The sequence below is a fragment of the Rhizopus delemar genome, genomic scaffold (genome assembly GCF_000149305.1).
Source record: "Rhizopus delemar RA 99-880 supercont3.10 genomic scaffold, whole genome shotgun sequence".
NCBI classification, from domain to species: Eukaryota; Fungi; Mucoromycota; class Mucoromycetes; order Mucorales; family Rhizopodaceae; genus Rhizopus; species Rhizopus delemar.
Genome location: NW_027137836.1, coordinates 627,672 through 655,051, shown reverse-complemented (window position 1 = coordinate 655,051; position 27,380 = coordinate 627,672). Strand labels below are relative to the sequence as shown.

At 35.8% G+C, this 27,380-nt stretch overlaps 13 protein-coding genes across 13 annotated transcripts; 6 read left to right on the top strand and 7 right to left on the bottom strand.

The window, feature by feature from the left end:
- Positions 1-340: 340 nt before the first annotated feature.
- Positions 341-1,443, top strand: RO3G_12199 (uncharacterized protein; the record flags this gene model as incomplete). Its single annotated transcript, XM_067666783.1, has 2 exons — positions 341-506; positions 563-1,443. 2 exons carry the CDS (start codon positions 341-343, stop codon positions 1,441-1,443), a joined length of 1,047 nt encoding a protein of 348 aa, XP_067522884.1.
- A 1,539-nt stretch (positions 1,444-2,982) lies between these two features.
- RO3G_12198 (uncharacterized protein) lies at positions 2,983-3,520 on the bottom strand (the record flags this gene model as incomplete). The annotated part of the gene is made up of 2 exons (XM_067666782.1): positions 2,983-3,392; positions 3,511-3,520. 2 exons carry the CDS (start codon positions 3,518-3,520, stop codon positions 2,983-2,985), a joined length of 420 nt encoding a protein of 139 aa, XP_067522883.1.
- An 872-nt stretch (positions 3,521-4,392) lies between these two features.
- Positions 4,393-4,653, top strand: RO3G_12197 (uncharacterized protein; the record flags this gene model as incomplete). Its single annotated transcript, XM_067666781.1, has 1 exon — positions 4,393-4,653. The coding sequence occupies one exon, from the start codon at positions 4,393-4,395 to the stop codon at positions 4,651-4,653; it is 261 nt and encodes an 86-aa protein (XP_067522882.1).
- A 367-nt stretch (positions 4,654-5,020) lies between these two features.
- Positions 5,021-5,974, top strand: RO3G_12196 (uncharacterized protein; the record flags this gene model as incomplete). The annotated part of the gene is made up of 1 exon (XM_067666780.1): positions 5,021-5,974. One exon carries the CDS (start codon positions 5,021-5,023, stop codon positions 5,972-5,974), a length of 954 nt encoding a protein of 317 aa, XP_067522881.1.
- An 875-nt stretch (positions 5,975-6,849) lies between these two features.
- On the bottom strand, positions 6,850-7,545 carry RO3G_12195 (uncharacterized protein; the record flags this gene model as incomplete). The annotated part of the gene is made up of 4 exons (XM_067666779.1): positions 6,850-6,874; positions 7,037-7,257; positions 7,383-7,410; positions 7,535-7,545. 4 exons carry the CDS (start codon positions 7,543-7,545, stop codon positions 6,850-6,852), a joined length of 285 nt encoding a protein of 94 aa, XP_067522880.1.
- Positions 7,546-8,119: 574 nt separating this feature from the next.
- On the top strand, positions 8,120-10,861 carry RO3G_12194 (uncharacterized protein; the record flags this gene model as incomplete). The annotated part of the gene is made up of 1 exon (XM_067666778.1): positions 8,120-10,861. The coding sequence occupies one exon, from the start codon at positions 8,120-8,122 to the stop codon at positions 10,859-10,861; it is 2,742 nt and encodes a 913-aa protein (XP_067522879.1).
- Positions 10,862-11,207: 346 nt separating this feature from the next.
- On the top strand, positions 11,208-13,183 carry RO3G_12193 (uncharacterized protein; the record flags this gene model as incomplete). Its single annotated transcript, XM_067666777.1, has 2 exons — positions 11,208-11,215; positions 11,281-13,183. 2 exons carry the CDS (start codon positions 11,208-11,210, stop codon positions 13,181-13,183), a joined length of 1,911 nt encoding a protein of 636 aa, XP_067522878.1.
- A 1,010-nt stretch (positions 13,184-14,193) lies between these two features.
- On the bottom strand, positions 14,194-15,245 carry RO3G_12192 (uncharacterized protein; the record flags this gene model as incomplete). Its single annotated transcript, XM_067666776.1, has 4 exons — positions 14,194-14,208; positions 14,253-14,426; positions 14,496-14,733; positions 14,890-15,245. 4 exons carry the CDS (start codon positions 15,243-15,245, stop codon positions 14,194-14,196), a joined length of 783 nt encoding a protein of 260 aa, XP_067522877.1.
- Positions 15,246-16,792: 1,547 nt separating this feature from the next.
- Positions 16,793-16,903, bottom strand: RO3G_12191 (uncharacterized protein; the record flags this gene model as incomplete). Its single annotated transcript, XM_067666775.1, has 1 exon — positions 16,793-16,903. The coding sequence occupies one exon, from the start codon at positions 16,901-16,903 to the stop codon at positions 16,793-16,795; it is 111 nt and encodes a 36-aa protein (XP_067522876.1).
- Positions 16,904-20,067: 3,164 nt separating this feature from the next.
- RO3G_12190 (uncharacterized protein) lies at positions 20,068-20,938 on the bottom strand (the record flags this gene model as incomplete). The annotated part of the gene is made up of 5 exons (XM_067666774.1): positions 20,068-20,121; positions 20,173-20,236; positions 20,293-20,342; positions 20,378-20,395; positions 20,660-20,938. The coding sequence occupies 5 exons, from the start codon at positions 20,936-20,938 to the stop codon at positions 20,068-20,070; spliced, it is 465 nt and encodes a 154-aa protein (XP_067522875.1).
- A 283-nt stretch (positions 20,939-21,221) lies between these two features.
- Positions 21,222-21,707, bottom strand: RO3G_12189 (uncharacterized protein; the record flags this gene model as incomplete). The annotated part of the gene is made up of 1 exon (XM_067666773.1): positions 21,222-21,707. One exon carries the CDS (start codon positions 21,705-21,707, stop codon positions 21,222-21,224), a length of 486 nt encoding a protein of 161 aa, XP_067522874.1.
- Positions 21,708-23,070: 1,363 nt separating this feature from the next.
- RO3G_12188 (uncharacterized protein) lies at positions 23,071-23,771 on the top strand (the record flags this gene model as incomplete). The annotated part of the gene is made up of 3 exons (XM_067666772.1): positions 23,071-23,298; positions 23,379-23,555; positions 23,619-23,771. 3 exons carry the CDS (start codon positions 23,071-23,073, stop codon positions 23,769-23,771), a joined length of 558 nt encoding a protein of 185 aa, XP_067522873.1.
- A 1,229-nt stretch (positions 23,772-25,000) lies between these two features.
- On the bottom strand, positions 25,001-26,998 carry RO3G_12187 (uncharacterized protein; the record flags this gene model as incomplete). The annotated part of the gene is made up of 5 exons (XM_067666771.1): positions 25,001-25,019; positions 25,153-26,467; positions 26,532-26,639; positions 26,708-26,779; positions 26,833-26,998. 5 exons carry the CDS (start codon positions 26,996-26,998, stop codon positions 25,001-25,003), a joined length of 1,680 nt encoding a protein of 559 aa, XP_067522872.1.
- Positions 26,999-27,380: the final 382 nt, after the last annotated feature.

The following is a 27,380-nucleotide window of genomic DNA, read 5'->3' as shown; positions in this document are numbered from 1 at the left end:
ATCCTATATGCTATCTTGATATTCGATTAATCAAGACTTGGGAGCAAAATGAAATAGGTTCTTTCATTGCGTCCAATGAAAACACGCCATGAGTATCGTCATTACAATATGGATTTATTAATATCCATTATTTTTTTAAAAATAAAAAGTAAACATGAATGGTGTTCTTTTACAGGTTATGTGACTACAAAGGTGTGCCCGGATGTTCTAGTTGTAGCTTATAAAAGAGAGAAAAGTTCAGTAATAAAGCACAACATAAAAAGCACGTGATTTAAGATCAACTTAAAATGACACGTTTATTCATTTATTAAATGATTTATTTTCTTTTACTGTTAATATCATGTCTCTACAGGCTGCTGCATTTGCACTTCTTTTTCCAGGAAATGCTATGACCAATTCAATTTTGGCTACAGCATACATCTCTATATTTCCAAATTTGTTGCTTTATTTTGTTCCTCCCGATATTAACACTGGTTCCCTGAATGTTCTTGTTAGTTTTGCGGTCGGTATGTTATTAGAAAAATATTATTAGGTTTATCCAAAAACTAATTTCGTTTAATAGGTGGACTTCTCGGCGATGTTTTCTTACATTTACTTCCTCATGCTTTTTTGGGTGAACACACTGAAGAAAACGCTGTTGTTGTTATTGACAACCAAAAGAACGTTCTTATTGGCTCTGGTATTTTTGTTGGTTTATTTTTCTTTTTCTTTATGGATAAGATGATGCGTGTATTCAACGGAGGCAGTGGACATAGTCATAGTCATATTGAAGAAGTAAAAGCAGCCGGTGACTCTTTAGCTGTAAAGAAGGAGAGCGAGAAAGAAGGATTGAGACAACGCAAACCTACTAATAAAAAGGAAAATGAAGTCTCCTTGGACGCTGGCGTTCATAAACACGAACATGGAATTAAATTGAGTGCTTACTTGAACCTTTTGGCTGATTTTACACACAATATGACAGATGGACTTGCGATGGCAGCATCATTTTACGCTTCACCTGCTGTAGGTGCCACTACTGCCGTTGCTGTATTCTTTCATGAAATCCCCCACGAAGTTGGAGACTACGCTATTTTGGTTCAATCTGGATTTAGCAAAAAGAAAGCCATGATGGCTCAGTTTACGACAGCAGTTGGTGCATTTTTGGGCACTTTTATTGGTATAATGATTGAGGAGTCTTCTCTTTCTAGCGTTGTAGCAGAAGAAAAAAATGCTGGAACCAAAGCTAATGGGTTGCTTGGCACAGATCTCCGAATTGGAGACCTTGTTATTCCTTTTGCTGCTGGTGGATTTTTATATATCGCTACTGTTGGTGTCATACCCGAATTACTCGAAGTAACAGGAAACATAAAAAAGGATAGAAAACAGGCTGTTACAGAGTTTGTAGCGATGTTTATTGGTTTGGGATTAATGTTCTTTATTGCTTGGAACGATATTCCCGCATAAAATAAAAATCAATTCATATATGCTTTTATGTATACGTAATTGCTTCACATAAATTCCATTAGAAATAAATACTTGCAATAAAGCAAATATCATACTGTTTTAGACTCGCTTATTCAGTTCGATATTTTTATTCCATACTTTATTTATATGAAGGTTGTAAAATCAACTTTGTGAGAACGGATTATCTAAATGGTTCATGTTTTCTACTTTACTACTCAATATGGACATACATTTTAAATTCTAGACAGCTAAATTAGTCCCTTTTTTTTGTTGGTTGAAACTACAGAAGAAATAAAAGGGAAATACGGTATCTGAAGGTCCTCAAAATGTGCTGAGCATCAGGAACTGTGTGTAAAGTGTTGTATAATGGTAATAGTAATTGAGAAAAAGGTAGAAACAAAAATAAACAGTTTGAGTACTTTTTGAGACTGATCTTTATATCAGTTTAAGTTAAAGTAAAAATTATTCTGATTGAAGGCAGGTATTTATATCTTATTGAGTGAGTGGCTTGATATCTTGTATTGTGATCGTTCTTCTGATATTCAGGTACTTTAGCAAGTGTTATCTCTAATTATGATTATGAAAACTTTTCATTTGTTCTTTTGTATGTCTGTCATAGATTATCTTTTATTCTGGGAATCCCTCACTGATTTGAATAACGTTATTTTACGCGTTATTTCAATTATTTGAAAGATTAGTGTCATGTTTTGACATGTCAATAAGATACAATCTTATCATTCTAAGCTAAATCTTTACAGATGAGTTTGAATAAGAATAGATCCTGATAATTGTCACTGCCATGAACAGCCAAGTTTCACTTTCATCTCAACAGCTGATTATTGAAAGCTGTGACTTTTTTAGTGTAACGATTGTCGGACATAATAATAGGAATAAAAAGGAATCAGAGTTTTACAAAGGAAATATACACGATATAAGAGTTATGAATAATCAGATACTGTTTATTGAATAGAATTATGATGGATATTTATATGTATTTGAATAATGATAATAACCTGACAATTTGAAGTATTGTCGTGTTTGGTCATTAATGATGTCTTTATTTATTATTTTATTATTGATCTCAGTCCAGCCTACGTCAGACTATACAATTAATAGTCAGACGTTATAATCCAGGGTTCATTCTAAATTATTAGTTCCTCTCCTTTTTCTTACTTAATAAATAGTAGTTGTTAGCTATTGACTTCCTACTTTTTTCATATTATAAGTACCAAATATCTCAAGTATGGTGGGTTGATATCGTCAAGTAAATATGGGATGCTTCTGTCAGCCTACGTCATTTACACTACCTCAAAAAATTGTTCATTTTGAACCGCCTTTTACACATTTCGTACTGAATCTGCTTCGCATAATCTCCAATCAGCACTCAACATAAACCATTATGAAGCACTGCTTCTCAGCTCTTTACTACACCGTAATCATATCACGTGCTGTGCGTAAAGGCCGGAAAATATCCAATCAAAAATCAAAATCAAAATGAACAATTTTTTGGGTTTTTGTCGACATTTTTTATTTTATTAGCTAATAATTAATCTCACCGCCCTTTTCTTTTAAAACAAGTTGTAGTCTTTGCGGCATGCTGCATACGAACTGCTCGCAGTATTCCTTTGTAATTTCATTGTACCAAATATCTGCAACCCGTTCAAATAGTTCTTTCATACTTAAGAGTGCAGTTTCATAAGCATACAGCCGGACTTTTAAGTAATTCCATAAATTCTCTATAGGATTTAAGTCGGGTGAATATGCTGTCCAATTCAGTAGCTGCACCTTGTTATCTACGAACCATTTTTGTGTTAGTCTAGATGTATGCTTTGGATTGTTATCATGTTGAAATATAATGTCATCCTTTGACATATCGTATTCTTCTAATGAAGAGAGCATATCCTCCATCATAATCTTGCAATACAGCTCTGAATCTAAGCCTCCGAGCACTTGAGTGATATATCCAACTCCGTTTGCTGTCAAACAGCTCCAAAGTAGTATACTACCGCCTCCATGCTTATGAGTTTGATGGACGTTGTGAACCTGAAGAGGCCTTCCTTCTTGTACCCAAGTCCATTGTTTATGTTTAGGATAGGGGGGTTTTAGGTAAAAGTAGTATAACAACAAAGATAAAGAAATACTGTTAGAACTTGGTATCTCTTTATTAAGTTAAGATAACTAAGATTGAATATTCTAAATTCTACATGTAAAAAGTGAGAGTATTTATAGACATGATACGGATAAAGAATTAGGACAGATTTATGATCAATTCGACAGAATAGATGATTACTATTTCTAATTATTAGTTTAGCCTGTTCCTAGCTTGTATTGTCAATTATGCTATTGGGATGGTTTCAGATAACTCTGGATGTAGGACTATTTAGGAGACGGTACGGATGAATATAAAATCCTCTTGTTGTAAACATAGTTATTTTCTATAAGATATCAGTTGTATTAAAATAATAACGATACACAAAGATTAAACTATGATTGAACAATTCCACACTTTTCCAAATTTAGAACAATAAGATCAGTATTTGTCATCCTAGCGAGTCTAATCAATTGTCAACCCCAAAAGTAATTAGATCAAAATTAATTGACTGGTTATTATTTCTATTGTTCAACTTCAGATGCATATATTAGAACATCGACAAGCTTTAGCTTAATCATTGGTTCTTCAGCACGACATCGTTACCGAGTCTATGTCTTTTATATCTACGCTCACAAAGAATATAAATAGATGCCAACTTTTTATCCATTAAACGGGGCTCTTTTGCAATATAAAGAAATCTGCAATAAAGAAGGATTTTAATTTTATATTGCTGCTATTGTTTTTTTGTTTAATTTTTTATTTAATCTTGCGATTAAAACATTTTTTAAAATTAATCATCCTTCTGGTTCTTACCCTGGTAAACTGCTATTGAAAGCCCTAAACAAGACGATCGACCCATGGAGCATGATCCATCTGATATGGAGATCGAACAAGAAAGTCAAGACCCTTCTACTACTGAAGATGGCTCTGAAATAACCCCAACAATTAATGCCAATGCGCATGAAGTTACCTCTGGTCATGATGACATTGATGCTGAAGTTTCAAAACTCATAAGATACAGTTGTTGGAATAATTGTTCAAATGTTTTGCAATTCTATACGTTTTGCTTTGTATCTCTGCAGTCAGATAAGATAGAACTACGTACAATACCTCATTAGAAAGCGACAGCCGTCGGATATAACATATAAAAAGCTAGGGTTACGGAATTACTTCCATATATAGTAAGATCAAATTGCGTCAAGCATATGCATTCGAACAATTTTTCCAACTCAATGCATTCTATAATGATGACATCGTTGCCGCTTCTGACATCACAAATACCGCATTACTAAATGATGTAATAATGAAACAACGCCTTTGCTTTTAGTCAGAGCTTAAAATATATAAATAAGGCTGGATTTTGCAGTGTTTCCCTTCTATCTCGTACAGCCTATACTTCTTTATATCATGGTACATACTTTATCTCGTAGCAAGCAAGAAAGCATTCTGTCGCTGTTGAAAAAGGGTTTATCATACTCAGAAATCATGAAACGTGTTCCAGGAGTATCAAGGTCCACTTTGAGCAAATACAAGGGCTTGTATACACCTGAACGTACTCGAGGTCATGCTGGTATAAAGACTACTATAAGCTCAACAACAAAGAATTACCTGAAGAGAGAGCTTGTAAATGGTTCACTTAAGAATGCAAAGGACGTATGGTCATATTTAAACAGTATTGGTCATAAGATAGGCTATTTTGGTACAGTAAAAATGCTTCATAGTATGGGTTTCAATGCCCAAATTAAGAAGAAAAAGCCTCTCCTCAAAAAATGTCACATGGAAGCTAGACTAAAATGGGCTAAAGCTCACAAAAATTGGACAGAAGATGACTGGAGACGTATGGTGTTTTCCGATGAGACCAAGGTTAATGTTTGGGGTTCAGATGGCTGTAAGTACTTTTGGAAAAGACCCGGTGACAAATTGCAGCCTCGTCATCTTGACCTTACAGTCAAAGGAGGAGCTGGCAGTGTGATGCTTTGGGGTTGTATGACGTGGGATGGTCCTGGATATGCCTGCGCAATTGAGGATGGTACTATGAAAGCATCAGATTATGTTCATATCCTGTCAACTACACTTATGGACAGTCTGAAGTACTATGGTTACGAACAGGAAGCTATTTATTTTCAACAAGACAACGATCCTAAGCACACATCAAAGCTTGCTCGTGCTTGGTTTAAGGAAAATGGGTTTAAAGAAGAGCATACTTTCAATTGGCCAGCTCAAAGTCCAGATTTGAATCCTATAGAACATCTCTGGCACCATTTAAAGCTGAGGCTGAGCTTATATGAAGGTAGGGCTAAAGGAGTGCATGATCTCTGGTCTAGAATCGAGAAAGAATGGAACTCTTTTACCAAAGAGCAATGCCAAGCATATATCAAGAGTATGCCAGCTCGTTGTAGAGCAGTTATTAAAGCTAAAGGCGGTTATACACGATATTAAATAAAAGATGATTTAATTGGAAAAATTGTTCGAATGCATATGCTTGACGCAATTTGATCTTACTATATATGGAAGTAATTCCATACCCCTGAATTTTTATATGCTATATGTCACAACTATCGCTTTCTAATGAGGTATTGTACGTAGTTCTATCTTATCTGACTGCAGAGATACAAAGCAAAACGTATAGAATTGCAAAACATTCGAACAATTATTCCAACAACTGTATATCGATAATCACCTTCTTACTCTCGCTCTGCCAAGACGAATTTATATGTAACAACTATGCTAAATTATTCAAACCTTCTTTTATTACTGTTGTAGAACAGAGTCTGATCATAACGGACATTGAATAATCACAACTAAAAGAAGTATATTAAAATTGATAAAAGATAATAATTTAAATCTTTATTAAATAAAATATATTCTTCTTCTTTCTATATAAAACTATCACTATTAGATTCATTCTATAAAGTAAACATGAACACTAAATAAGTCATGATCTTTACTATTCATCATTTCTGTAAATGAATAATAATGGATCAGGTACCTAGTCAACTTTGATCTGACTGGAGGCATTTCATATAAATATATCTTTCCTCTCAATGAAGACGGGACAACTCTCCCAGATCAGTTAAAGAACAATAAGATCTATAAAAACAACGAATTAAAATTTTTCATAATCGATTCAGTGATCACTATTCAATCAAACGTGTCAATGATTGGATCTACGCTCATAACTACACATTTACCCGCCAATTGATAGAAGAATATAAATAGTAGACTTTGCAATGTTTTCTTTTTAACAATTAAGATTGTCTTAAATAAAGTTCAGTCTCAAAAAGTATTCTTTTGGTTTATCTTTGTTATTTCTTTTACTTTACCAGAACATAACAATTACTATTATTATTATTTATTTTATTATATATTTTACTAAAGAATCATTTATTAGACTATTATTGTTATTTGTTTTTTTTTAAAAAAAGATTTTATTCAATTTGCAGAGACAACAAAAGAGGCAGCAAAAAAAAAAAAAAAGGAAAAGAGAAAGTAAACGCTTACTGCATGGGATTAGCAGCAGCAGAAGAGGAAGAGCCAGAGACCTCAGCCGAAAAGCCAAGGCCAGGGGAAGAAAAGGCCCAAGAGGGATAATCCTCATGGTCAAGGTTTGTAGGGAACTCCTTGTCGAAGTATTCCACCACCCTTCTTGTTCTATTGATGGTGCCTTTTTTCGACAAGGAATTCCTCCATGCTTTTTGAAGAACAGCATGGAATTCGTCCACCTGTAGATTAAGTAAAGGTATATTAGTGTTAAGGATACATAAGATTATAGTCACTTTATTTTAGTAAAAGGAATCTCATATGATCCTAAATAATATGTTGACATAACTTTGGAATCATTTATAACATTATTCCCAGCACAGATCAATAAAAGACTTTGATTAGATTTTTATATTAGGCTTTATTCATATTAACTTCACACAGTCAAATGTATGGCGTGGTTGTAATATAGTTTATTGATGATATGAGCATGTTGAATAAGGAATGACAATTACTTACCGGATCATCATTAAGTCACGCAAACATTTATCCTAACTGAGATATTATTATTAGCCATTGTTGTATCCACACAACTAATAAAGTGAACATTCATGGATAAACTTGGATACTACAGAATTATAGTCTAACCAGATCTCTATTAATAAACGTGAGAATTCTGCAATAGCCAATCTTGCCCTGTTGTCCTACCAGCGTTCTAAAAGACTATATCGGAACCTGATTACAACAACGGCAGTTCAATCCTATTCTATAATTATCATTAGATCAATAGTTTAATTACTTCATTGTCCCTTGATTCGTCAAGTAGACAGCGGCTATTGATTATCCACTATCCTTCCTTATATTCCATATCATTCTTTTAACCGATCAATTGAAATAGCGGTAAAGACCCAGACATTCAAAAAGTATAAATACCCTCAATATTTTTATTAATAAAGTCATATATAATCTTTAGTTTCACAACTATCGTCTTTTTGTAGTTTTTGTCTTCTATTTCATATTTGGCAAAACATTTTTTTTTGTGAATTCTTTATTGACTTTATTTTTAAAAACAACCCTCTTTTTATTACTACCTACCTTACCACTATGTCAAACTCAAATGACTTTAACTCTGCTGCTGCTGGTTCTTCCAGTAGTAATGATAAAACTTATCCTGATAACGCCCGTCGTATGTCAGATGTATCTACCTTATCTTCAGAGGCACAGTCCTCTGGAATGACCACGTCCGCAGTTTCTTCTGGTTCTTTTGAGCCTAGAATCGCAGCTCCATCCATCCACTCTTCTATTGAGGAGTTGGATTCCACCATCATCGGTGCCACCCAAGTTATCCTTAACTTGTCTGTTCGTCTTCTTTCCACGACCCCTGAGTCAGAGGAAGATAGCATGGTGCGCGCCAAGTACGAAGCCTGCTCCAAGGACCTAGAGAGACTAGTTCATACTAGAGATCTCCTCCAACGAGCTATGACCCATGCTGTTCCTACCGCTTGGACTGGTGCACCTCAGGTTGCCCCTGCAGCCTTGAATGTTGTACCTCCAAACCTACCCCTCATGCAGTGGAAGGGTGCGGTCTTTGACCCATCTGCCCCTGTCTCTGTGGATGTTAAGCACTGCTTAAAAAAGTTTCAGGACGTGATGTTCGCACATGGTCTTGATCTTGATCAGCACTGGCTTCGTCTTCTCCCTCCCTGCTTGTCGTCTAGTCAACGTACTTGGCTTGATGAATATCAAGAAAAGGAGGATGTCCATACGTGGAGTCAGTTCAAAAAGGCTTTTACTGGCCATTATGGTGTTGGTTCGGCTGAAGAAAAGGCCACGTCTACAACGGAGTTGTTACGCATCTCCATGACTGCTGCTGAGACTGTTGACCAATGCGTTGAACGTTTCAACAACCTCCGTCGCTTGGCACAGATCCAAGATCGCTGTGTCTTGACTCGTTGCTTTCTGATCGGTCTTCAGGCCGACATTTACAAGAAGGTGATCGTGTCCTTAGCCAATTGTACGGATGCGCAAAAAGAATCGGTCGACTACGTTGTCAAGTTGGCCAAGACTTTGTACCATTCATTGTACAAAGTACGTAGAGTTGCTAACGCTTCTCACACTTCTGCTGGCCCCTCCATGGTCAATGACTCCTCTTCTTCTGGTCGGAAGAAATCCTCTGCTTTTGTCTCTGGTTCTGCTGTTCGTGCTGCACCTTATCCAAAGGCTTCTAGGAAGTATTGCAGCTTCCATAAGACCACCACCCATAGCAACGATGAATGTCGTGCTATGAAGAAATCTTCCTCTCTTTCTCCTTCTTCGGGTTCTACCCAAGTTGATGTCTCCTCTGGTTCTGCTGCCTCTCAGTGGAATCCAAGAAACCAACCTTCCGGTTTGGGACGTCCGTGCCGCTCTTGTGGTGCTGACAACTGGCGTCCTGGTCATCGATGCAAAGGAAAGGGTCGCTCAACTGGCTCTTCGGCTGACGACTCTGATCTTGCTGGGCCTTCTCATTTGTTTCGCGGAATGAGTCGATCCCCTGCTTCTTCCTTGTCTTCCGTTGCCTCTTTTGGTAACGATGTTTCTGCCTCTGTTGGTTCTTCTGCCACTCCTACTACAAGTAGTAGTGATGCTTCTTCCGGTCGTAAGACTGATGCTGCTGGTCCCGTTGTCTCTGTTCCCGATTCGTCGGATGATATGGACATTGATGTTGCAGAAGCCCTTACTGTGGCTGAAGCTGCTCAGGCCTGTAAGTACATTACACATCACATCTTTTCTAAAGCGCCTTCAAACACTAATACGCTTTATGTTCCTATTATTGTAGAGCACATCAAAACATGGGCCATGATTGATACCGGTTCAACTTTTTCGTGTGTGTCTCCTTCGTTCTGTTCGTCGCTTGGTTTAGTTCCAACACCTAATCCAGGATCGATCAAGTTAGGACATAATAGTTCAAGTACTGTAAGCCGGTTAGGCATAATAAATCTTACTGTTTATTATAACCAAATCCGTTTGTCATATGAATTTGAAGTGTTTGATTTTAGCAGTGATGTCCCCATTTGTTTAGGACTTGACATTTTGCCTAAACTAAGAATAGGTTTAACAGGATTAGCCACTTCTTGGTTAAATTCTAATATTCCTAAAATACCTGATCCAGTTAACCCTGATGACTATAAGCCAAATGAAACTCCTGTTGGCACTAAACAGGAAAGACAGCAATTGATGAGCACTATTCAACCTTTGTTAGATGCTAATACGAGTATCCCCATGTCTTCTCATTGTAATTTACCTGGTGCTATCATTACTCTTGATACTGAACCCAATGCCTTTGCTTATCGAAGACAACCCGATATTGCTATTGCTAACAGAAAAATCATGGAAGACCAAATTCAAACTTGGTTGGATGATTGTGTCATTGAACCTGCTCCTTCCAATACTCGCTTCAATAACCCTATTTTTCTTGTTGGAAAAAAGGATGTTAACGGATTATACACTAAGAAAAGAGCAGTTATTGATCCACGTATGCTTAACCAACTCGTGAAGAATGTTGATAGAATGCCTTTACCTCTAATCAGTGATCTTCATCAACGTATGGGTTCTGCTACTATATTTACTACTTTCGACATACGAGCATGCTTTCATCGTTTTCTTATCCAAGAATCTGATAGACCTAAAACCGCATTTACTCATCCATTCACTGGTATGCAGTATCAATTTCGTCATTGTCCTTTTGGCTTGACAAGTACCGGTAACATTGTACAGCGTGTTCTTACAAATTTGTTCGCAGATCTTCCCTACACTGCACTCTATATTGATGATCTATGTGTCTTCAGCTCTGGTGACATGAATTAACATATTGAGTATGTCCGTGAAGCGTTGAAACGTCTTACTGCTGCAAACTTAATTATTAATGTTGAAAAGACACATTTTGCACAAAGTTGTGTAAACATTCTTGGATGGACTATTGCTAACAATGGTTCTCTAATCCCTGATCAACGTAAACTGACAAATATACATTCTTGGCCCACACCTAAAACTGGTAGACAAGTCATGAGTTTTCTTGGATTTGCAAACTATTTCCGTAATAGTTTACCTATGTTTTCTCGCTTGACTGCTCCACTTGACCGGTTACGATCTCTTAATTCTTTAAAAGGAATTTGGAATGAAACCCATGAATGCAGTTTTCGTAACATTAAGGATGCCTTGGTGAATGCCCCAGTTATTCACATTCCTAACCTTAAGTACCCATTCTACGTCGCAACAGATGCTAGTGCTTATGGTATCGGCGGTGTCGTTTATCAAGTCATCGACCAAGTCATTCAATATAACGCCTTTGCTGCAAGATCTCTTTCTCCTACCGAACGTCGTTATCATACAAACAAACGAGAGTTGTTAGCGATTGTATTCATGTTTGAGAGATACAATAAATGGTTATATAACCGTCATTTTACCTTGACAACTGATCACAAAGCCTTGATTTACATCAAGAAGCAAGTTGTTCCAAATGCTGCCATGCTTGTTTGGTTTGAAACAATTTTCGAATATTCCTTTGATATTGTTCATTGTCCTGGCATTAAGAATATTATCCCAGACGCACTTAGTCGTTTATTCCCAGATGACAATAAACTGGAGGGGGGTAACAATGTCAACAATGTTGCCATCTACAGTATCCGTGGTAAAGAAAAAGAAAAAAGAAAACCAACTTTTAAAGAAAAATCTAAAAGTTATGAAACACAAACATATGCAGTCACTTCTGCAACATCATCATCATCATCAAAACCCTTATTGCATCGCGCTTTGCAATATGAAGATTATATCACACCTCCTCCTGAGGAAAGAAAAGATATAATATTAAAGGCTCACTTATTAGGCCATTATGGAATTAAAGCCATAGAACAAACCATTCATGGTGATAAACTCCATTGGACTAATTTACGTCAAGATATTCAGGATGTCATATCCAAGTGTCACGAATGTAAAATGTTTAATATTGCCAAAACAGGTTATCATCCCCCTAGAAGTATCCTACCTGACGGGCCTCTAGATCATTGGGTTATGGACCTCGGCACTTTTAATATAACATCTACGAGCGGAAATAATTTCCTTCTTGTCATGGTTGATTTATTTTCTCGCTTTACTATCTTGAAAGCCATTCCTGATAAACAAGCTCTTACTATTGCCAAACAGCTTGTTGATATCTTCTGTACTTTCGGCTGGCCTAAGGTCATTGCTAGTGATAACGGAAAAGAGTTTACTGCTACCATCGTCACTGAACTTATTAATAACAGTGGTATCGATAAGAGAGTGTCTAACCCTTTTAATCCCCTTGGTAACTCAGTCAATGAAGCATTTGTAGGAATTGCTAAAAAGACTATTGTTAAACAGTTACAAGGAAGAAAAGAAGATTGGGATCTATATGTACCTGCAACCCAATATGCTATGAATCTGAAATATTCCAGACTTCATAAGAGTAGACCATATACAGTAATCTTCAATAAAGTACCAAATGATATGAAAGATTATTCTCATATTAAACCCACTCTTAGAAGTGAAGCTGTAGATTCTAAAGCAATAGAAAACAGACTTAAATATGCTACTGAAGTCGTTATCCCTGCTCTTGCTAAACGCATTAAGGAAACTCAGGATGTAGACAATGCATATTTTATGAAAACAAACAAAATCGTTCACACACCATTCCCACTCCATAGTGAAGTCATGATTAAAAATGTGAATAAGGAAAACAAAACTGATCCGTATTACGAAGGTCCTTTTTATATAAGTGGAATGACAACTAATGGCAGTTACATATTAGTTGACAAACAAAATAACCTCTTATCAAGAGATGTACCAACCTCACACTTAAAACTTATTGCATTACCCAGCAATAAAAGTGCAGAATCAATCGATGATCAACATTATGAGATTCAAGCAATTATACAACACAAAGGAACTCCAGGTAATTACCAGTACCTTGTTCATTGGAAAGGATACGATGATCCTATGGATTACACTTGGGAACCTACTTCTAGTTTTGATGATCGATCTTCAATTGAAACATATTGGGCTCGTCGTCAAGCAGGTAATAATACTGCTGTCTCAAAGAAAGCAAGATTACCCAAACGTACCGTTCCTACTCGTGATCATCACAGTAGAAGCAAGAGATCAAGACGTTAAATTGTCTCAGTAGTTGACCGTCTTTTTCCCTAAGACAATTTTTCCTAAAGAAGGTTTTTTTACTATCAGGTTTTTATGACAACTTACTACTACGATCTTCCCTCAATTATACTATGTCTATTTATCTGCCCTATGATCATTATCGCACTTATTGTGTATGACAATTACTTTTTCCTGAATCTTCACTTATCCTTTTACCGTTTGCTTCAAACTAGAAGGGGGCAATGTTGTATCCACACAACTAATAAAGTGAACATTCATGGATAAACTTGGATACTACAGAATTATAGTCTAACCAGATCTCTATTAATAAACGTGAGAATTCTGCAATAGCCAATCTTGCCCTGTTGTCCTACCAGCGTTCTAAAAGACTATATCGGAACCTGATTACAACAACGGCAGTTCAATCCTATTCTATAATTATCATTAGATCAATAGTTTAATTACTTCATTGTCCCTTGATTCGTCAAGTAGACAGCGGCTATTGATTATCCACTATCCTTCCTTATATTCCATATCATTCTTTTAACCGATCAATTGAAATAGCGGTAAAGACCCAGACATTCAAAAAGTATAAATACCCTCAATATTTTTATTAATAAAGTCATATATAATCTTTAGTTTCACAACTATCGTCTTTTTGTAGTTTTTGTCTTCTATTTCATATTTGGCAAAACAGCCATAATATCCAATCACGGAACTAGAGGATTTTATATTCATCCGTACCGTCTCCTAAATAGTCCTACATCCAGAGTTATCTGAAACCATCCCAATAGCATAATTGACAATACAAGCTAGGAACAGGCTAAACTAATAATTAGAAATAGTAATCATCTATTCTGTCGAATTGATCATAAATCTGTCCTAATTCTTTATCCGTATCATGTCTATAAATACTCTCACTTTTTACATGTAGAATTTAGAATATTCAATCTTAGTTATCTTAACTTAATAAAGAGATACCAAGTTCTAACAGTATTTCTTTATCTTTGTTGTTATACTACTTTTACCTAAAACCCCCTATCCTAAACAATTAGAAAATAAACACTATTACAAAAATATTACTTACTGCTTTGCTTCGAAAGAGTGGTCTTTTTACTACAAACACAGGACCATGTTCATCCTCAGGACCATCTTCTTCCTCTGACGTCCAATCAGTCATCAGAATTTGTTTTCCAAAAGGAAAACGAGCTTCAAATTCCTCAGGGGCCGCATTGTAAGCATTTCGCCTCATGGCGAGCTTCTAATGTAAAAAAGTAATGTAAGTACTTGAAACACTATATATTTCAATCTTTAAATACTAATTACTTACTGCATGCACACGACTACGACGCGTTGAATCTTCTGACGTAACCGTTAGCCCCTTACTTTCTCTCACCATGTAGTTGAATTTGTTTCTGACCATGCTGCGCATGTCAGAAACAGTAATGCCAGCAGAAAATGGCTCCTTCTTGGCAGCTGCTACAAGCAAATCCCTGACCTTTGCGTTTTGCTTGTAGCGCAAGACCTCCTTCAGGTCAAAGGTGACACCACAAGGAACCAAATGCTCTCTATAGTACTTCAATATAAAAGCCTATGGTTCAAAAAGGTACAAAAAAAAAATTTTGTTATTATTTTGCACATGCTAATTTGTTTTTTAAATTTAAATTACACTTGTCAAGGCCTTATTCTCTTTGACCTCAGAAGGTTGCTGCTGTGGAGGCTACTGTTGGGGAGGCTGCTGCTGCTCTTGTTGCTGTTGTTGCAGCAATTGAGTTAGCTGCTCAATCTTCAGCTCTTGCCGACGTTGATTCTCCTCCTGTCGGCGTTGAATTTGCTCTTGCTGCTGCATCTGAGCAAAAATGGCCTCAAGGGTTGGGCCACTTGCCAAGCTGACAGCAGGAGAGCCAACTGGGCCTTGAAGGAGAGAAGGCTCAAAGCTGTCAAAAGACGCAACAGCAGTGGGAGCAGGAGAAGGGGACGGCGCAACAGTGGATGATGATCCAGTAATGCTTGAAGATATTCTTGCCCTTTTAGGGGCATTACTGGGAACGTTGATAGGGGTAGCGACACGACGAGACATTTTTTTAAAACAGATAATATAGGGAAAAAGAAAAAGACAAGAGTACAAAATGAACTAAAAATGAATACAAAGTAAGGTGATGCTTTTATTTGTTTTACAAAAAAAGCAAAGAAAAAAAAAGGAAAGAAAAAGCCTTTATAGTTAAAGATATTACATTTGAATAATAATAAAAAAAAGAATTTAAACTGTTTATGAATAACCTCTCTGAGTGTTTCAATAGTTAAACCATATTAAAGAAAACTTGTTTTTAATCGATAGTAGGTAATTGTAACACTGGTAAAATGATGCTATAAAAAAAAGTACTTTTTTTTTCCTTTTTTTTTTTTCTTTTTTTTTAAAAAAACATTCTTTCTAAAAGGTAAGTTCTTAATATTATATATATTCTATTTCTGTTCTAATGATACTTGTACTTTAGTAAAATCGTAATGGTTGCTTTCTTGATGTTTTAAATGGTCTTTATAAAATCTCTTTCCCAGGATTATCATTGCTTCTTCTTTTACTTGTTGGTACAGTGGCCGTCAAAACTGGTCGCATGTTTTCATATTTTGCCTATACGCACTATCTTCTTCTTCATTCCTTAGTCTATAGCAATGAAATATAGTTCATTCGAAAGAGCAAACTCTGGACAATTATATGGTAACACAGACATCACAGTAGAGCCAGTATACTGGTAGTAATTGGCACTTAAAGTCCGACGGTACATGCGACCAGTTTTGACGGCGTTTGTAAGTAACATAATATAGTCACAAAAATGTGGCTTAATTGCAATTTTTTCATATTTTTTTCTTCTCTTTCTTCTTTCATCGTAATATTATTTACATGTAAGTGTTTTTTTGTTAAATTGCAGCACTCCATTAAGACATTATACCATTGCAGATCCGACATGCGTGCAATTTCAAATGACAAAGCAAACAACATCTACTCATTGCTGAGATCCAAGAAGTCAAACAGCAAAATAGCAAAACAAGTTGGTGTTAGTCGTACCACTGTTCAGAAGTACCGCTCATCTCTTAAGATGAGTGGAAATGTTGATGAAGGTGGTCGCCCATCTCTAATTAGCCAACGCATGGTGAACTACATCCGGAGATTAGTCACCTTAGGAAGAAAAAATAATGCTGTAGAGATCCAAAAAGCTCTAAAAGAAGAATTTGGAATGTCAGTAAGTGACAGTACCGTACGCCGCGTTCTTAAAAAAGCTGGCTTTATAGCGTTTGTCAAGCCTCAAAAACCTTTGCTACGCAGCCAAAACATCGTGAAACGCCTTCAGTGGGCCAAATCGCACCAACATTGGACTGTGGATGACTGGAAACGGGTCATATTCTCTGATGAGACTAAAGTAAATCGTTTTGCATCCGACGGAAAGGCTTATGCATGGAAACTACCCCATGAGGAATTGAACTCGCGACATGTACAGCAAACCGTCAAGCATGGAGGCGGCAATATCATGGTCTGGAGCTGCATTACATGGGAAGGAGTTGGGTGGATAGTTGATGTAGGTCATCGTATGAATAGCGAAGGCTATCTTGAGGTCTTAAAAGATGACTTACTCAAGACAATGGAAAGTTATGGCTTGGATTCCTCCAAAATGGTGTTTCAGCAGGACAATGATCCGAAGCATACATCGAAGGTAGTGAAAGAATGGATTGACCAGCAGCCATTTGAAGCATTGGAATGGCCTCCTCAATCACCAGACCTAAATCCCATAGAGCATATGTGGGCTCATTTAAAGAGAGAGCTATTTCATAGCTATGAGGCACCACCAACTAGTATGCATGAGCTATGGGAGCGTATAGGTCAGACCTGGTATGCCATTTCCAAAGAAGAATGCCAAAAATACATCGAAAGTATGCCGAAAAGGTGTGCTGCAGTTATTAAAGCAAAAGGTCGTTGGACTAAATATTAATTTTTTTAAATAAAGTGTGTAAAAATGTTGACTTATTAATGCCGTCAAAACTGGTCGCATGTACCGTCGGACTTTAAGTGCCAATTACTACCAGTATACTGGCTCTACTGTGATGTCTGTGTTACCATATAATTGTCCAGAGTTTGCTCTTTCGAATGAACTATATTTCATTGCTATAGACTAAGGAATGAAGAAGAAGATAGTGCGTATAGGCAAAATATGAAAACATGCGACCAGTTTTGACGGCCACTGTATAAGCTTGGCTGGTGTCTTTTTTTCTTTCTTTGCTTTTTTCTTTTCTTTTTCCTGGTTTATCTAAAGCAAGGTACTATTACTTTTATTAAGTATCCTTCATAGCTAATAGTTTTTATAGATGCGTGCTGCTTCCCTTTTCTTTACTTGTTGGTATATGCTTAGCTAGTCTTCTTCTGGCCTATCTAAAGAAAGGTACTATTACTTCTACTACGTATACTCGATAGCTAATAATTATTATAGTTACGTGCTACTTTGCTTTGGCCTTTTACTGTTTCTTTCTCGTCCTTGCTTTGGTTCTTAAGTACTGATGTCTTTTCTTCTTTTGCTTTGAGTGCCCAAGTCCTTAAAACCTTGAATCCTTGTGTCTTTGCATCCTTGAGTTTGGCTTTTTTTTTTCTTTTTTTTTTTTTTCTTTTTTTTTTTTTTCTTTTTTTTTTCTTGTGAGAACTTTTTGAGTCCCACGAAATTAATCGATGTATTTTTAGATTAGATGATGCTATCGTGATGACATTAGGTAAGTCAAGCAAACTTTTAAAACGCTACGAGCAAAGAAATACTGTATATTGTTATTATTATTTTATTTAAATAAAAAAAAAAGCTATTTTTATAAACCAAATCCCTATTTTTTTGTATATATGAAGCAATATTTATTGCAATGTGAATGGTTAATAAAGAAGTATATAAGCAATATGAGTGGTTAATAAAGAAGCATATAAGGCAATATGAGCGGTCGATAAAGAAGTATATAAGGAAATATGAGCGGTCGATAAAAGAACAAAAGGACAAATAAAGAAATGCTTTAAAACTTATGATTCGTTGCCCAAACGTTGGCAAGTATTGAGTAAAACGTGTCGACTGCTCTGGTAAAAGAATGCTGAATGACTTCCACTTGCTCTCTTAATGAATACTGAACGTTAACTGCACTGCCGCGAAAAACGTTTAAAACATCCATAAAATATCGTGTGTTTGCATGATCTTTGGCGTGTTTGCCTTCAATTATTCTAAAACTGAACGCTTACTTTCTCCAGTTATTTGCAGTGATTTCCAAATAAGGAAATTAGAAATTTTTAAGTCCGACGGCATCAAACTTACAACCATCCAGATACTTTTTTAAAACATGAATAACTTTATGAATACTTACCCTACAAAAAAAACAGAAATACTGTTCAATTTCTTTATTTTTTTCGCACCTAAATCTTTTTTCAAAATTCAAAAATGACCAATACAACGAAAGTTACATCTTTTCTCCAAAACCCATAAATATCTGTTAACCAAAAAATGTTCGATCTTGCGATATGCTTTATCCAATTGGAACGATTATTTGCAGTGTTATTTGCAGTGTCAAAAAAAAATCAAAGGCGACTCCCGACCAAAATACGTCTTCGTTAAGTGTGAGACAATTGGTACTTGGTTGTTATTATACTACTGTTTTCGATTAGTTATTACTGTTGTTCTACAGCCGCACGTAGTGATTGAATTGGATATAACAATAATTCCACCAATTCCTTCTGAGTATATTATTGTAGTGTATCCGTCAAAAATAACCTCTTCCTTAAGATTAAACCAACAGATTCTTAACGAGTCGCAATAGAATAAACGTAGTATTTAGGGATTGTTCAGTTAAATATACAATAAGGATTATATATATAAATTTAAATGAACGTGAACACAAAAGGATCGAACAATAAGTATTTGTTTGTTAGACAAGCTTCCCAAGATAGAATTAAAATTATAAATCGGAACCAAAAAAAAGTTATCCTTTCTCTTTATTCACACAGTACTAAAATAAGGTACATCCACTGCAGGAATTGATGACGTCGACACTGGAAATAATTTAAGAATACCAAGTCGGTAATATTCGCTTAATATCTGAAATTTTACTCGAATATTACCAGATTTAAAACGGCACCTTTCAAGAGAATTTTACGGCAGTTGGTAATATTTCAAGTATTACTCGAATATTACTCCTGCCAAAAAAAACACTTGAAATCTCTAATATTACTCGAATATTACGCACGCCAAAAAAACACTTGAAATCTCTAATTTTACCTTGATTTCACGTAAAAAAAAAGAGAGTAATATTCGCATTTTACTTGATATGATAGGCTGGTTCTTTTTTAACCGTTACATATTTACTTCTTGTTATTGGACGAAATAATGTTTACTCATATACTTCTTTACATTCTTATTTGTAGAAAACCTTATCATTTAATACACTTCATTGGCTTAAAAAACAATATATTGGGCTTTAAAATTATACTTTTTATTGGATAAAAAATTTTATATTGAAATATAGTTTCTGTACTTCTTTACGCCTTTAGAATGACCAAATACTATATCATTTCTACCTTTTGGCAAAATAATACAGCAATCATCCATCCATTTTTCATTACCTCCATCCATTCATCCATCCATCCGCAGATACCTTTCTTTTTTTCTTAACTTACCTTATTTGACGCGTAATAAGTAGATTACGTTCAATAAAGGCCTTGTAAACTGCCCATCTTGAGAAAAATTGCCTTTGGTTGGTTATACACGTAAAACAAATCAGCAAAGCATGTCCCAACAGAAGGATTACGGTTGCGTTATAGGATAACTACAAAATATTCTTCAGATTAAGCATCTTGTAGAGCACCGTATGAGAGTTTTATTTACATTTAAGCTTCATTTTTGTAATATAGACCCAATAAAACCATTAATAATCTTGTAAAGCATTTTCTAAATATAAAGATGAGTAAAGTTTGTTTTAATAGCAGTAGAGCTACTTACAAAAATGCCATAAAAGTATAAACAGAAGCATATCAGAGCATATTGTACAGTCATGAAGGACAAGCTATTAAAGAAGTAACATATATTTAGTACAGAACATTGAACATTTCCTTGACTTACAGTTTTAATACATGGATCCATGAAAATAAATCTTTTAGTCTTGCACGTATCTACTCGGATAATTTATTCTATCTACACTTTTTACCTGAAACATGAAGAGGACCTAAAGCAAATAAAGATTAAATTAGATGTTTTACTGCAATTTAATGAAATAAGTACCTTTAAAAGAGTTGTCATGAAATAAATATAAAAAGAAAAAAAAAAAGGAAAAAACGAGGAAAAAAAATTTTAGTTGTTAAAAATAACAACTTACCACGTTTTAGCAGTCCTCTATTGGGGTATAAAATGCTTTCTTAAAACAATATATTTGAGTTTCACTGCTTTTAGCTTTATTATCCATTCCATTTTTTTAAAAAAAAATACTTACAGCAACGCCTTTGAACAATTTGATCCGTGGTCCTCCTGAAGTCGTTGCCTCATCATCTCTTCCTGCTCGTAGAGTATCTACCACTCCTGCCTTGGCCACCCAGTCTCTCGAACAGACTATGGAGTCTCTGATTTCTGAGAACCAGGCTCTCAAGGAAAAAAATGCTGCCTTGGAGCAAAAAGTTTCGGACGTGAACGATAGGCTCGATCGTATGGAAGAAACGCTGGTTGGGGGTCCTAAGAGCAAGCCCAAAAAGCCTTTGGGGAGGGACTCTCGCATGTCTGTAAGTAACAAAGTATATAATTGCTAAGTATACATTTATTTTACCTTTTACTTATACAGTAGCGGACAAAACTGGTGCACAAAACTTTTTTTCAGCTATAAGCTACCATTACTTGCTCATTACAGTCGCAATATCTATGAAACTATATCAGATGGAAGGCGTACTAAATGTTGCAAATTGTGCAAAGTTTAATCATTGCATTGCCAAAAATGAGGGAGAACCAAGCTTTTATTTATAAGAATAGATATTTTTAAAAAAAACCATAAAAGTGATTAAAACCTAAAAGTTCGTATAATTGCCTCGTCTTTTGATAACAGCAGCAATTCGTTTTGGCATGCTTTCATAGTATGGCTGCATATCACTTTCAGTAAAAGAGTTCCACTCTTTATCGATTCTTTTCCAGAGATCGTCTATGCTTCTTGGTGTGGTATCGTATTGAGACAGCTTTGACTTTAACTGTCGCCAAACATGTTCAATAGGATTTAGATCGGGACTTTGTGGCGGCCAATCTTTTAATACCGATATCCCATTATCAGATAACCAGTTAGTGGTATGCCTTGACTTGTGCTTTGGGTCATTGTCATGTTGAAACAAAACATCACAATGTTTCAAACCATAATATGCTAGGCTTTCTTGATACGTAGTAGACAAAATATGGGTGTATAATTTTGAATTCATTGTGCCATCATATACTCGACAAGCATATCCTGGTCCTCGAGATGTAATACAGCCCCAAAGCATAACAGATCCGCCGCCATGCTTCATTGTTTGATTAACATGAAAGGATCGCCAAGGTTGATCGACTTGCTTCCAATAGTAGCGTATACCATCGGCACCCCAAACATTGATTTTGGTCTCATCGCTGAAGGTCACAGACTTCCAGTCCTCCACAGTCTATGATGCTTTGTCGCGACACCACTTCAATCGCTTTTTCTGGTTTGTATAGCTGATGAAAGGCTTGTACTTCTTAATTCTAGACTTGAAGCCTATCTTTCTAAGAAGCCTTCTGACCGACCGTTTGCTAATACTGTATCCTAAGGACCTCAAAAAGAGCTGAGCATCAGAAGCTGTGCGTAAGAGTCCTTGTCGAAACTTTAGACGGATGATTGCATTAGTTATTTTTTTAACTACGACCGGTCGACCACCACGGTTACGAGCCTTGATGTTCTTTTCTTCCTTTCTTATCCTGTTGATCGTCCATTTAGAGACTCCTGTTGCTCTAGAAATATCCATTGTCGTACGACCTGAGCGTATTCCAGATTTCACAGCTTCTGAAGTGTTTTTAAGTATTTAAAATATGAAAAAGAAGAATTAACGAGACCGAACAATAGTTCTAAAGTCGAATTTTACTTTTATTAAAGAAAGATTCCAAGGCTATTTATATTAGTTGAGCAAGACCTGAGATTAAATGACAAAAGATAGTTACGACCGATATGATTTGACATGTATAAGAAAAATTTTATAAACTGATGTAAATAATCAACTGTTGAGATGAAAGTGAAACTTGGCTGTTCAGGGCAGTTGGTAATTATCAGGATCTATTCTTATTCAAACTCATTTGTAAAGATTTAGCTTAGAATGATAAGACTGTTATCTTATTGACATGTCAAAACATGACAGCTTCTCTTTTATCGTTGCTGATTTTTTTGGGCATAGAGTGCTGGTACTTTGTTAAAATGGATAGGGTAAAAATAAGAAGTGAAATTCATAGAGAGATACAAATTAGGCAAGGGTTTATATATTTTTTAAAAGCTATTAGAATGCACTAGCGTATTATAAAATCTTACAGCAAACTAGAAAGAAATGGGTAGATTTGAAAGAAGGCTAGACAAGTACTACATTTTTGGTGAAAATTGAAATATTCAAAAAATCACTAAAAATGACCTTATTCCTGAAGGATGTCCGGCACAGTTCCGGTTTACCTAGCATAATGCATATTTTAGACTGCCTTTCAGATGGTATATGCCACAAATGTCGCAGACATATAGCGGAGATGCAATGCTGATTTTAATTTTTGTGCACCAGTTTTGTCCGCTACTGTATATCCTATAGAGCAAGCTTCGCTTTGAGTACCAAAGACTCAGCAGAGACCACCATATTTCTTGGAATTATGGTGAGTCTAATAGACATGTTGACAACCAGCGTGTTGCTGGGCGGTTGTTGGCTTCCACTTTTACCTTCACGGGAAGTCAACAGCTGTGTAGTGAAGATCGTGCCGACGCTGAGGCAGTTGCTTCAAGCAGGGTGCACAATTTTTTTTACAAACTGTTGTAAAAAATTTCGTGATACCCAGCTTTCTGCCGAGGCAAGGCAAGAAAAAAAGGCCAAGAACGTTGTCAACAGCAGACTGACCAGAGTAAGTAGTTTTTACTTAAACGCAATTAATATTGATATCATAAGCTGTTTTTATTTACCTTTTCTTTTTTTTTTTTTTAGAAAGTATGCAGCAGAAGAAAGGCTCACTTGCATAATAGGCACTTGTTCAATGAACTTGAACATTGTGAGCTATTTCTTCAAAATGCGTACATGTCTGCTGAAGAAGATGGCACGGTCGATGAACATGGCAAGCCGAAGACGTTCTTGGTCCGAAGACCCACTTGGAGAAGCAGAAAGGTAAATAAAAATTAGTCATATAACATTACAAGATGGAATGCTAACACAATTACCGTAATATAGTTGAACAACTTTTTCGATCAACTTGATGCTATCTCCAAGGAGAATGAAGGCCCTTTGGGGCATGTTGAACGTGTGGTCGTTCCACTTGAACTGGAAATGTCTGAAAAGACTATTGCTGCCCTTCCCCGTTGGGGATTTAAAAAATTTGAATAAATAATCTTGTTGCCTTCCACTGTTTTTTTTTTTTTGTAATTCAAGTTGAAAAAAAAAGAGTAAATGAATTCTTTAAGTTTTATGTTTTTAATTAATGGTGTAAATAAAATGAAAAAAAAAATAAAGAAAAAACAAAGTAAAAAAATAAAGTGAAAAAAAAAAATTAAAAAATTACCCTGTTATTTTTCTTGACATGGGAATTATGACATTTACTTTCTCTTGTTCTAACCACTTCATCACACCAACAGGTCTATAGATTCTCTGAACTGGAAGCACACAAGAGCTGCTCATTTCTTCAAATTCGTCAGACCATGTTTCTAACCCATTAGCTCTATGAGTGTTGAATGTGTGAGGTGTGGGTTTATACCATCTCACAAAAGCAAAGGTATGAATAACTTCTTTGTTGTCCATTTCAAGAATGTGGCAGAAAAAAAATTGGACCTGACCTGGACGGAGAATATAAGATTGGTTAGGACCAGGGAAAAAAGAGCAAAGATAAGACCCACGAGGGGAAGAGCAGGCAGCAGACTTGTATGATTGACCAAGTAAACTAATTTTTTTGAACTTAATTATTTCACCTGGAACATATATTTGATTCGTCTGATAAACGTCTTGATAAAAGGTGGAGATGCACTCATGAATACAAATTTCATCTATTAAACTGGTTATAGAAACCAAGTTCGTAGATGCTATGGTAGATAGAGGCAGAGCTTCCGATCCAGTTGTTAAATTGATGTTATTAGGGAGGGCCAGGGAAATGTAAACATTGACGTTGTAGCTTTCTAGATGATTTTGAATAAATGGTTGCATATTTTTTTTTAGGTTTTCTATTTTTTGATTTTTTTTTGTTTTTGCTGTTAATTTTGACAGTGATGAATATCCAAGGCTGCTTGTCGAAACATTGAGCTCTCGTAAATAGTCACCAGTGTGGATGCTGTATAAGAACTGCTTTAAATAGGTTGATTCAATATTTCCTTTACGATTTGTATTGAAGTTCTTGATATCACCATTATAGCGTTCAAAGTTAAACACCCAATAGCCATAGACAGGACCATAATTCATTATGCCTTCTTTTAAGTGCGCGTGTAAATGCATGTTGATAGAGATGTTTTTGGCACCATACAACCCCTCCATTTCAGAACAAAAAGAAATAAGTAATCGATGGGCCTCTTCTACATCTTCAGTCGTTATTGATGGTGATGCAATTAAAATGTTGGCATCAACAAATTTCAACCAATGCTGGTAATACTGTCGATGCAATTTTCCAAGCAATAACACCTTTGACATGGAAGTCACCCAGACCTTCCACTCATCAGCTTTCAAATGCGAGAATCCAATTTCACCTGTTGTCATCTTGCGAATCAAAGAGGACGAGTCATACCCAACTGGCAGTTGAATATTCCTCGCCTCGGCTACCATCTTCTTCATATCATCATTTGTCAGCATCAATCTTCTATTCTTGATTGTCGTACGCCAAATCATCATCATTTTCTTGGCTGTACCAAGATATAAGTTATGCATGGGATCAACAACGGTAAACATGACAGGATCAAAGTATCTAAGCCGAAGAAGCTCAGAGTACTTTGTACCATGTAAATTCGCGTGTCTCGACTTGCTTGTTTCGCTCAATTGTTGATACAATTCCATTGCTGCTTGTCTGTGGGTGTAGTTGGTACGAGGAATCCAGGATGCCATGTCAAAATTTCTGAAATCTCTGCGCATCATATCACCGTCTAGACTACCAAATTGCTTAAGACATTTGTGGCATGCACAGTTGGAGTTTCCAGCTGTAAATCCACACAGCTTTCTTGCAGCTTGCAAATCACAAGCAACCATGGTCAAAGCAGCTCTCACCCTTTCTTTCTTCAAAGCACCATCAACAAGAACATCCATCAACACTCCTTCATCAAAAAGAACAAATAATTCATCAACAAGAGGGGAAAGGTAGTTGTTGATTTCAGCACCGGATGGTTCCTTTGGTCCAGGTAATAAACCAACACAAATCACGTTTTCCTTAAGGTTTCTCTCATCCCTTGCAAGATTTTGAATTGTCAGATAGATGCCTCCGGAAGAATGCTGAGTACCAACAAATGGTTGAAACCAATCCATGTTGATAGTCAGCATAATGTTATAATCTGACTGTTGAACAAAGGGCAAGCCCCCGTTTACAGAACCAAATTGTTTCCAAACATTTCCATCATAAACATCTAACATCAAATTTTGTTGCTGAGGGCGACTTTTCCATTTAAGGAGTGAATCAACAAATCCTGGGCGACACATGAACTTCTTCAACGTAGATACGATAGAATTGTATTCAAACAACATCTTAGGAAGATGGGAGTTACTTGTGCCTCCAATGATCAAAGATTCGTCACATTTTCTGCAAACAGTAACGGTTGATCTTCCATTCTCGTTTAAACGATAAAGTCGATGACAACCCTTACATACAGAATATTGTGTGACGCCCTCGTAGCATCTTTGCAATAATTCTGAGCTGGACAAGAGAGTGGTGGCCTTAACAGGAAATCGATACTTCATGTTGGTAAAAAGAAGAACCACATTCATACATTCCATTAATAATTCAGTTTGATCATCAGTCAAAAATTTTGTTTTGAACAAAATCACAAAAAAGAACAGGTACAATGAAAGTGGTTCATCAAGGGGTGGAAAGCTTCTATTAGCGTACATTGGTGTTTCTACAATAAACAAGTTTCAGTTTTTTTTTTTTTTTTTTTTTCGGCAGAAGAAAATAAGAATCACCATCAACATTTTCATTGAATTGACCTTCATAATCATCATCAAGGTCAAGATCAACGTTGTCGAAATCAATTGCTTCACCATTGTCATCTATTTCCTCTAAATTCGTACCTAATGAATTGAAATGAGTAACGTATTATGTTGCTGTATTTCAACAGCTAATAAAAATTTATATCTACTGGAATCAACTTCCATGGCTTCAGTAATTTGACTTTCAGATTGGCCAAACATCGTCAACATGTCATCAGTTACTATTTAAGAAGTCTTAGGATACATTTGTTACAACTAAAAGTAACATTCATACCGTGTTGGCCGTGTAAATGGTGAACAGGGTACGTTGAGTAAATTGTCGAGTACTGTCGAGTTACTTCATGGCGTTCAAAAGTTGATTTTTTTACAATATCATAGCCATTAGCCTTGATGGCACAAACTTCAGGGCAAACACAAATGTAAAGATTTTTGTTAGGCATTATAATAGAAAACGAGCAAGCTTTTGAAATAAGAAAAAAAAAATACAGCAAGAAAAATTTCAAAGCACAAAAAAGTAACCCTGACTTTAAAATATATTAATATGAAATTTTGCCTAAGAAAATAACTTAACAAAAAAAAAAAGAAAAAAAAAAAAACTGAATTTAAAGTCCTAAGTGGGAGGGTTTTTTTAACTTCAGTCATTTTTACCTCCTTAACATGCTTACCCTTGACGTAAAAAATAAACTTTTGTTTTTTATATATAATAATTTCTTTCAAAGTTATAAATCAAATCTATATATAACTGTGATATTCAAGGCCCATTTACGATACAAAACTTATATTTTTGAGTGCTTTATCAACTTTTAAAAAAAGCGGTCTTAA